This window comes from Saccoglossus kowalevskii, chromosome 10 (assembly GCF_978046115.1).
Source record: "Saccoglossus kowalevskii chromosome 10, keSacKowa6.1, whole genome shotgun sequence".
NCBI classification, from domain to species: domain Eukaryota; kingdom Metazoa; phylum Hemichordata; class Enteropneusta; family Harrimaniidae; genus Saccoglossus; species Saccoglossus kowalevskii.
In genome coordinates this window covers 19,008,736-19,019,284 of record NC_140650.1, presented here as the reverse complement: position 1 = coordinate 19,019,284, position 10,549 = coordinate 19,008,736, and the positions used below count along the sequence as shown (strand labels likewise).

Sequence of the window (10,549 nt, the reverse complement as noted above, 5' to 3'; positions counted from 1 at the left end):
AAACGAGGCTTTCTATAATGATCAATTAGAAGTTCATACAAAATATATGGGAAACATTATAAATACAATACGGGTTCGAATTCGTGGTGAAGGCGAAAACATCCCTAACCCAGGTGCACTGAAATATTGTATTTTGATGAATACATTATAATTCACCTTAAACTAGAAATGTTGTATCTGTTTTGATTATAGATATTAGATAACGGAGTCAGGTGAACTATTAACAAACATGGAGCAAAATCAATCAGTCCTGTAGCTAGTGACAATTAATTTGTATCGAAATATTATTAAATAATAAGTATGCACTTATATAGCGCCATATATCCAAAATAAATGTTCATAGGCGCTTTACAAGACAAAAAATAAATAAATAAAAATAAAATAAAATATTAAATCATGAATAAAACATTAATTATTCGCCTTCTCGCGTAGAATGTAAATCTTACAAGACTGGGTTGAGAATGCCGCCGCCACCGAGTACAGTATTGTGTTGTGGTTTGTAGTTTAGAGTAGCTGTGTCTGCGCATTTATAGCGCGTCGTATTCTTGGTTTGAAAATCAGTGAGTTGTTTTTTTCAACGACAACGAAAAACGCAAACATGCTACTTTTTACGTTTTAAATTTGAACTGAATAGAGGAAAAGATACATCTCACTTTCTGTCAATTTTGCTTGGTGACAGAGAGAGAGAGTTTTTATTATATTGTGTCTCATTATAAGTTTTAAATAACTGACATTATATTAGTTGTGTTTCATTGACATTTTATGTTTAACTGTTGACTACGGAAACTGCTGCTTAACATTTTGAGTATAGACGTCCTTTTTATGAAAAGCAAAAACAAATTGACATTTAATAAAAACGTCGACATACTGTTACTAATAACTGAACATCAGTCACAGATGTATGGATATATTTGAACTGGACACAGGTTGCTCAGTGGGGCGGTTATGTTGTCTATGAGCTGAAATTAAACACTATTTTATGCTTGGTTACTAATGTAATTCGCTTCCGATGTTGACCTTGTCCACCTGGTATCATTCATGTTATTATTGTATATTGCTTATAATGGCGTGTATACATATTAATGAGGTGAAATACCCAGCCAATTATGCCCAATGTGTGTACAAGCGTTCAACAAGTAATTATACACTTTGACTCGCATAAGCTACTCTATAGCACCTTGTTCTCAGAATAAAACGTGCCCGCTATGAATGCAGGCATGGTTGCTAGGGTGTGAATGTTTCAAAGTTTCATACATCAGATATAAAGGCAGTTTTCACCACTATATATCATCTATTTAAAAAAAAACATGCGCAGCACATTTCCACAAAATCAATGGAACTAGTACGGGGTGCTAGTCACTGGAACCAGCAAGAAATGGGAATATACAGTAAACAAATAAAACTGACTAGAGTCAGGAATCGGCATCACAGGACGTTACAGGGTCAAGTCAGGTCACCTTCTTTAGTAAAGGTTCTTACGCATGTTTCACCGTAACGACTACAACTAAATTATGGACATGCAAACAATAAAATGTATCAAACGAAATGATTGGTTATCTTGAAATAGCGGACAAATCAGTGTATAGAGGATGACAATTTTGATAATGGAATAAACTCTTTTTATCCAAAACCTACCAATTTAAAGTAAGAGACTCTGGTCAATGATGTCATATCTATTGTCATTGCCAACAACACTGGGCTCAGCACATTCCAAAGTATTTCACAATCACCTTGCCACTGTCTGAGATATAAAATTATGCCACAGAGGAGACAGCATGTATGTATCTCAAACTCTGCTGACAATAAAATCCAGTTATTGTATCAGCAGTATAAAAAATAAACATGTGCAATGGGTTGTTGCAAAGTATCCAAACGTGTGCTTTCCGTTCACATATCAAGGGCTCTGTTTTCTAAAAGTACTTTTCACTTACAACTTATGTCACAGTATATTCCAAACACAACATGAATTGGTGAAGCAATTACAATATATATGCTGTTCTAGCTAATTGTTAATTGGGTGACGTGTTTTTTAGGGATATGTCCACCTCACACCTATGCCCAATGTATTCTATGATGCATAGCCTAAAGAGAATTTCTTGCTTGCGTAGCTATTGACATTGACTAGAGTTGGAAGGATATATTGACAATAATTTACAATGAGTTTAGATGTGGAGCCACCTTTCAAGACCATGGAAGAAGTTCTGCTAAAAAGCCTGGCATTTGATACACTCACTAAACGTACAACCATATCAAAAGAACGTTATTGTCTTTCAACTTCTTGAAAACTAGGTGCAACAGCATCATGATAATTATCTGGGGTACATTCCTGCTTTGTGATGATTTCAGAAAATTCCACTTTTCCAGCTAAAATCAAACTCTTTCAATTGGTGAGCCTCTGCGAGGCCCTCCAAATAACTGACTGATATATGCATATATTTTCCAAAGACGCCCTCCCACCCGAATGTTATTCTAATTGATGCAACAAATCACTCCATGTAACATATTTGTGAACACTGTATGGACAAACAGTAGGTAACGATAGCAAACTGGTAAACCTTCCCCTGGACTACAAACATCAATAGGTGTTGGCACTTTGGCTGTTTTGTATTATGCAATTTATTACTCCAGGTACAATATACATAAGTTCAACATATCATGGGATGCAATACATTCTAGACAGTATTGTCTGGTGAAGTATTTAAAATATCATCTTGCGCAATTGTGTGGTTTACTCTTTATTTATATTAGCTACGACCTAGAATATTTACATTTTAAAATACCATTGAAAAACCCCTTCCTCCACGATTTCATGTGTGGTCAAAGAATTAAGTAACTCGCATTCGTCGTCAAAATAATTATCTACAATTATATTTTTAGGAGTTTTGAATTTAACATATTCAGATTTAGATGTTTCATGTGGTGGCCAATAAAGAGTATTTGCAGATATATTTTCTTGTTTTGACCTGGTATTATAATTATTATTATTATTATTAGGATCACCAGTGTGAATAAAGTTTGCCCAATATTGTATGAGACTATAGGCAAGAATCTCTTCATCATTTGAATAATTCAGTCCTATGAGTGTAACTGAATGAAAGAGAAATGGTAGTTCAACACAATGACAAGAGTAATTTGTACAGTATGTTAACTCAGGGTCCCATCCATCAAAACTGAAGGGGTGATCAAAAACATAGTTCCAAATAGATATGTTTGCCAACGAGAGATGCTGTGAGATGTATTTTATTGGGCATGCAAATGTATAGAGAAGTAAAAGTTGTGACGCAATATCCCTGTAGTCGTTATTTTCAGAAGGGTGAAATATGTCCGTGGATTTGCCTATCATCATTTTGGAGAAAAAACCACTGAATTGTGTTTCATTCATCGGTTGTGGAAATAGTCTGTACAGGCTATCTCTTGCGTCGTCTGCAACAAATCCCATAATAATTGGTTTATTTTGGTAATCATCGTCCAGGAATGATTGTGCAATCTGCTTTACAATGTCATTGCCATCTAGATAGGGTCCCCATGGCTGAGTATAGTCCATCAGCTTCTGATTTTGTATTATGCTGTATTGTGCGTTAAGTATATCATCTGCAGATTTGCTTCTCATACACTCGAGTTCGTTTGTATTTATGCATCCAAGGTATGTCATTAAATCACTGGCTTGAATTTGAGCTTCACGTTTTGTGAGAAATCGTATTCCTCCAAGCGGGCAACTTTCCATAATAGCTCGATGAAATAGTTGCTGGCTTCTTGGTGTGGTCAAGTGTATTGCTACAGACTGTGCACCGACGCTTTGTCCAACAATGGTAACCTACAAACACAAATATTATTAATTATAATGGTACATATTTGGTGATAACTACTAGTTCCCCCAATAACCATTAAACTTAAAGGTCGGTTGACGTCGATATTTGTGTTGATTTACCCACAATCCAATGCGTGTTTCTAAATAGAAATCACAAGTATGAGTATGATCATTTACGACAGTATGTTATTCGTGTCTCTTACCATGCTAGAATCGCCTCCAAAGGCAACTATGTTATCTTTCACCCATTCCAATGCAAATCTTTGATCGAATATACCATAGTTTCCATTTGGTGAACTTTCGTCTACTATCGGCAGAAATCCAAGAGCACCTTGAAACCAAATTAGATCATGTACATATCAGTTCCTCTCCTGTTATATCATGATATTTAAGCGTGTTAGCCTTTAAACAACGACCTGTAGTGGGCACCATCTTTTTAAAAATATTTTTCATTCATGGAAATAATCAAACGTAGACATATTATTGTTGAGTTGACAAACGCAAAGTTGTATTCCCATACTGTTTTTACTTTATTTCATTTTTTAGCTCAGTATAGCCCTTTTTTAATGTAATTGGCTCTATAATTACCTAGTCTATAGTTTATAAAGACAGTGATAGTATTAGTATGGTTGGCAATATACCGTCCATCTTGAATCAAGGTGTATCCACTGCGCTCAATAAAGCTGCCTCCATGTATATATACCATGACAGCAAGCATTGATGTTGGGGTAGCGGTCAGTGGGGTAAAAATAGTCAATGAAAGACAATCTTCACTCGTCTTAAAAACAATCAGAATATACATTAAAGGCTGTAGAATTCTTTTGACATTTATTATTTAACAATAGATCAACTAATTGGGAACACAAACAAGCGTACAAACATTTGAATGGAGAAGAGAACATATTTTTTTCAAAAGCCCAACATCAACTCCATCCCAGTATAATATATTCCAATGCTCCAACTATGCTTATTCTCGGATGCGTTGTGGGCCATGTAGAATTCTGTATGTATTCCTCGGGCCTTTTTTTTTACTGTAACAACCAACCATATTGGAATTCCCAAATCTGGTTTATTTGTAGTATCGATATACCAGGACTTTCGGCTGATCTGCACTGGCTCGGAAGATGAATTCTGATTGGCTAAAAAAAACAAAAAAACTTGTGGCGTTGAATGCACGTTCATTGTCAGTATTGTTATGCAAATTCAAACTAGCTAATCATTTACAACCTTCCGAGCCAGTGCAGATTAGCCCAGGACTTCTTGTTGTGTTCGAATATGCATTACGGGGTGGTCATTTTTAAAGGTCATTCGATCACTATGAAAATTTATTTCGAAATTCAATAGTGTATCTTTGGAGAGTCCACACCCACATAAACAAAAACTATCTTGATATGACAGGTTGTGTGAAACAAATCCCAACAATCAACGAACACATGTCATGTATATCATTGTCAGACATATTCTAAATTCAATTGACAACAATAATTCAACAATAAATAGTTACGTAGTTGTTCTAGCTTGTAAAAAGTAACGTGGTCAATCTTTCGCCCAAAATTGGCAAAATGAATAAAATCACCATTATCTCCACTCCCCCAAAATGGAATAAAAACAGGGAATTGTTTTCAGGGAAAACATTTATGTTGCGCCAATCAGTTTATGGTATACATCTAAGAACAATAATGAGGTGCATTGCCCAGTGTCCCAGGCAGTTCTCTCGAATACGAGAAGGGAATTCTCATATATGCTGCATCCTTCATTAAGAGTACAAACTGAGCTATAGAAAGAAATTGTCATTAATCTCATATTTCATTAAGTTATACCCCTACAAATTACATGTACGTTAGTGTCCTGGGAAAACTTAATATTGTGTTCTAAAAAGGTATTCCAAATACAAGGAAACGTCAAATATATGTCATTTTAGTATAATCACGAATTAATTAACTTCGAATTTATGATATTGCAAAATATATTTTTTAATAATGACAAAAAGTTGCTGTCCCAAGGTTGAGTGTAACGCACGTTACCATACATTTAATCTGTCTGTTGATAAAGTTGCTTATGCTTTATATCATTTAAAGCGGGGGGTCGTCACCTGCGCATGCGCGGGAATTGAGTCCCTAGCGACGATAACAACACACGCTAAAAACGCGAAGGCTCATGGGTAGACGCTTGTTTGTAAACAATGACACTCTATGGCCATCTGACGCATGAGCAGGTGAAGACTCCCCCGCTTTAATATAACCAATATCTGAAGTCAGAATTCGTGTATCCAACAATCTGTTTCGTAAAATAAATACGTGTTAAAAAAATGCTAAGAACTAACGATATTTATGGTGATCTGCCTGTATTTAGGTTTAACAAATCTACAAAAGAATAATATCGCTACAAATTGTGTTGCTTCTGGCAATATATGTGGATGAAACAAAACGTACTGAGGTGTACATTATCGTGATATCAAACTAATTAGAAAAAAATAACTTGTTTTAAGCTTACCGCGAGTTTCTCGTTGTCTGTCATTTAGAGCGAGGGAGTCGTCACCTGAGCATGCGTCAGATGGCCATAGCGTGTCATTGTTTACAAACAAGCGTTTACCGATAAGCCTTTGCGTTTTTAGCGTGTGTTGTTATCGGCGCTTGAGACTCAATTCCCGTGCGTGCGCATGTTACGACCCTCCCGCTTTAACGAATGCAACCAAATGGAGATGTTTTATCATAAAAAGCGCCATTAATGACGCTAATGTCGTTTGAGTTGTGAAATTCTTGTGGATATAACCACGTGTGTTATATACTGCAAGTTACCTACCTTGTTCGTAATTGCTGATGTTTATGCCGTGTTTGCAAGGGAGCAGCAATTGCTCAATGTAGTGAGTTTGTATAACATCGTTATATGTCGTACATGTCTTCGTAAGATGCACTTAATTTAAATGACACCATCTAAATATGCATCATGCTAATTTGTTAGCATGGTCGATATGCATATTTAGCAGTGTATCATTTATTTTTTGCTAAAATCTTAACCGTTGAAATATACATTGCATAATTTGTGTAATGTAAGGTTACATAATCAGTAGATAATAATATTATTAAAACATTGCATTTATGAATTAGCATTGTCCTAAATGTCATGTAATACGTGTTCAGTTATAAACGGACTGCCATATCAGAAAAATAGCACAGCTTGACAGAATGTAACACTAACCCCTTCCCCTGCAATAGTAATACCGGTTTCATACACTTGCCCAGCATGATTGATATGACGGCTGTTATGTGCTATAGTTATGAACATTATTATTCCGGAATATTATAAGCAATATAATGCTAACTGGCATTATACCAGGCTACCAGTATTAAACATTAAACAGGCCAGTTATATTTTCTCAGCGTTTTTGTGACTTCACACAGTACAAGAATAACGTATATTCGTCAGTGATGTTACTTTACATAACAATTACATAAGTGTATTTCCAATCCCGTATAAGTGGTTCTAGCACACTTTGAAGTGTTTTGGATTTATGTTATTCATACCCAAGGTTATAAAAAGCTAACGAAATTTTGATAATTTTACATACTTAGATTTTTAGATTTTCCTGTCCCAATTGTCCCCTCCTTATTGTATGTGGGTGATATATACCACAAGTAACATTGCTTTATTCCAATTCTAAGCACAGTATATCATAAAACCCAGTGTTTATTAGTATAAATTACTGTTAACAAGCCATGGGTTTCTAGTGTATATGTATGCTTAGTATTTGAGATGTGCCAGATAAACATTGCTGTATATACCTTATTTGGGCATGAGTTAGCAAGAAAGTTGGTGCACTTCTGAATACAGCCCGGAGGGTCTTCTGTGGCGTTGTAAATACCTGGGAACCATCCGACGTGTCGATGTGGCGGACTCCATCTATATTTTCCAGTTGGGGGAGCAGCATATGGAACCCCAAAAAACACTCGGGCGTGTTCAACATATACTCCCCTTACTTTGCCATAAGAAGTATTCACAACTAACGCCTCGTCGGAAATGCTATCTGAAGATAACACTATATGAAAAAGGGAAAACCAAAGTATCAGAATCGGTCCGATATACATAGCGTGGATAGTATAATATGGCGTCAATAACTAAATCGATTCATTGTGTCACGTGATATTGTGGTTTTATTTATAAAATTAATCGTGTATATGCTGGTATACGTTGTTAGTTTATTTTTGTTTTCGGAGCTTATTTGAATTAGTTCCTCGTGGAAACGAAAAACGCCTTATCATATTGTTGAAACAATGAATAGCTGCTCAACACAACATATTTAAATAAAAACGAGCCTAAAATCTCGCTTTATGCCATATATGTTAACAGAGTGACTGGCTGTCTGATGAAAATAAGTAATTAGGCATGTTTCTGAGCATGCAGTTTGAATAGCACGGTACATCACAATGAGTGCTGTCAAAAGGAAATGAAACAACACAATACAAAAAAATACTGTACGTTGAGCATCACAAATGTGCCAGATCAAAACAAAATGATAATATTTTAACTGACATTTTAATGTTTATCACATATTCAAATGCATTCATCTACACTACAACTATGCATGTTTGCGTGTATGAGGGTGTTTGTTTGTCCTCTATTTGTTTGTTTGTTTAGTTCATTCTTTTCTCAGTAAATCTTCTTCTGAGAAATGCAATACAATAATTAATGTACTGTTCAGTGTATTGAAATGACGGGAGAAAACTTCGAATAATTTCACACATGTTTAGAAGTGTTTTGACGTTGACATAATTGAACAAGTAGTTTGATTAATTAAGTATGTTATGTTTAGGATTCACAACAAATCACAGAAAGCCCACAGCGAAATAATGTAGTTGCATCGGATTAAAATCACCGTTACCACCTGTGAACAAGTGTTCAAGTGTTCAATGTCATTGATGGGATCACGATTGCCCTTACCCATACTCGCTAATGTTAATTAGGTTGTTTTTAAGAAAATGATTCCACATTAAACGTTACAGCAATCGACAACTTATGTGGTCATAGCCTAAACATAATGTTTGATAAAATATGCCATAAATCGCATAACAATATTCATTTATTGTGTGAAATCATGGAGCTATTGTCCGATGACACATTAAAATAGTATTTTTTGTGTGGTACAGAAACTTGTCCCAATATTCTCAAAAAAAATCTATTTTTAGAACAATTCCATAGAACACAATGATGAAGAAAACTTTTTAAACCCAGGTTTTCTAATATTGCAGGGCAACAAAATTAAAAAAAAAAAAACATTTTCAGTCTACACCAGCTTACAATTTGATATATGACATAATAACTCTGCCATAGAAACCTGTGGTTAAAGCGTTATAATGTTGAAAATATGGTCATTACACACAAGAATACAGCCATCGTTTTTCTGAAAAATTAGGCTGGTGACTCTCAACTTTTATATAGTCAATACTCTTGTATTTCCCTGGAGTACCATTTATTGCAAAATGACTACTTTCTGGGTATTTGCATTAAATAATATGCGTTCATCTTAAAGTGGTGTCCTAAGGAGAACGTGTCTCCAATTTATGAAGGTGCGTGAATACGTATAATAGTATGAAACTTATCCGGCATTTGGTACTTTGCTATTTGAATCTGTTGAATCACTTAGCTATTCTTATATATGCATGTGACGTGGGCATTTTCGCGGAGTCGCTTTTTTTCCTAAGAGAAATAGTAATGCTGAAGTAAATAATTTAGGTATTGTCTTGAGATCCTATGATTTATTCCCATTCAGAAAAAAAAACATTAGCGGCATGGGTCACATATTTTTGTAACGGGCCTGTTTAAAAAACGCGGGGCCAGTTGAGTGTTGTTGTTGTTTTTTGAGTTTGTTTTTGTGCAAGCGACGGTCGAGGAAGTTAGTTTGACCTGGCCGTAAACAACTAAATTTTGTGCATTTAAACATTTTGTATTTCACGACAATTTGAAGTATACATTCAATGAAAGTCCCTTTCTAGCGTCTAACCTTAACTGAGGGTCGTTGTTTTCAATTTTTAAGTAGACAACATTTGTATGGAGAAAAGCGTCATCTATGCTCATTGATTGCACTCTTTTTCATCGAATATCATATCAAATAAATATGTATTATGTAAAATGTAGTAAAGCTCTGTTGTGATATGTCTACGTCTATGTATATGTATATGTTTTGACTGAACACAGCTTGGGTATGTTGCCACGTGAAATAACGCCATTTGTAATTAATTAATGTTGAATTATAATAACCGACGGGGATTACCTGGTATGTCATTGACAATGAATTGTAGGTTGACTGAATGTACACGTTGCTGTGAAAGTGGACAAAGGTGGACAAAGTGTCGAATGTCTCCTTTTGTCTGATAGCAACGATGACCATAGTAAAATCTCATCTATCTTAATCGGTAACTTAGCATCCTTATAAAACATAGCACATATTGCACAATGGCGGACATGACAGGTACATCAAGACGACAGCAATGTTACAGGTATGCATTAATACTGCTTGGATAATGAATTTTTGCAAGTTATACCTTGTGTCTGATGTGTATATATGGTATTGGTTGCAGATACAGAACAATATAAATGAGTGGTAGTCAGGTGAAGCCAACGGAGCCGTTGGCACAATGGTCTTGTAAATTTGTTTTCAGTGGGCAGGTACATTTAAACTCATTCAGCGAAAAGGAGAAAAATACCCCCCCCCCCCCCAGTAGGGAGTAACAGTGGGTTAAGCAG

At 35.4% G+C, this 10,549-nt stretch overlaps 1 protein-coding gene across 1 annotated transcript; it reads right to left on the bottom strand.

Moving 5' to 3' along the window:
• Positions 1-2,719: 2,719 nt before the first annotated feature.
• LOC102804052 (cAMP-regulated D2 protein-like) lies at positions 2,720-7,917 on the bottom strand. Its single transcript, XM_085504740.1, has 4 exons — positions 7,591-7,917; positions 4,397-4,586; positions 4,012-4,139; positions 2,720-3,814 (listed from the first exon to the last, which is right to left on the bottom strand). The coding sequence occupies exons 1-4, from the start codon at positions 7,891-7,893 to the stop codon at positions 2,765-2,767; spliced, it is 1,671 nt and encodes a 556-aa protein (XP_085360866.1). The 5' UTR covers positions 7,894-7,917; the 3' UTR covers positions 2,720-2,764.
• Positions 7,918-10,549: the final 2,632 nt, after the last annotated feature.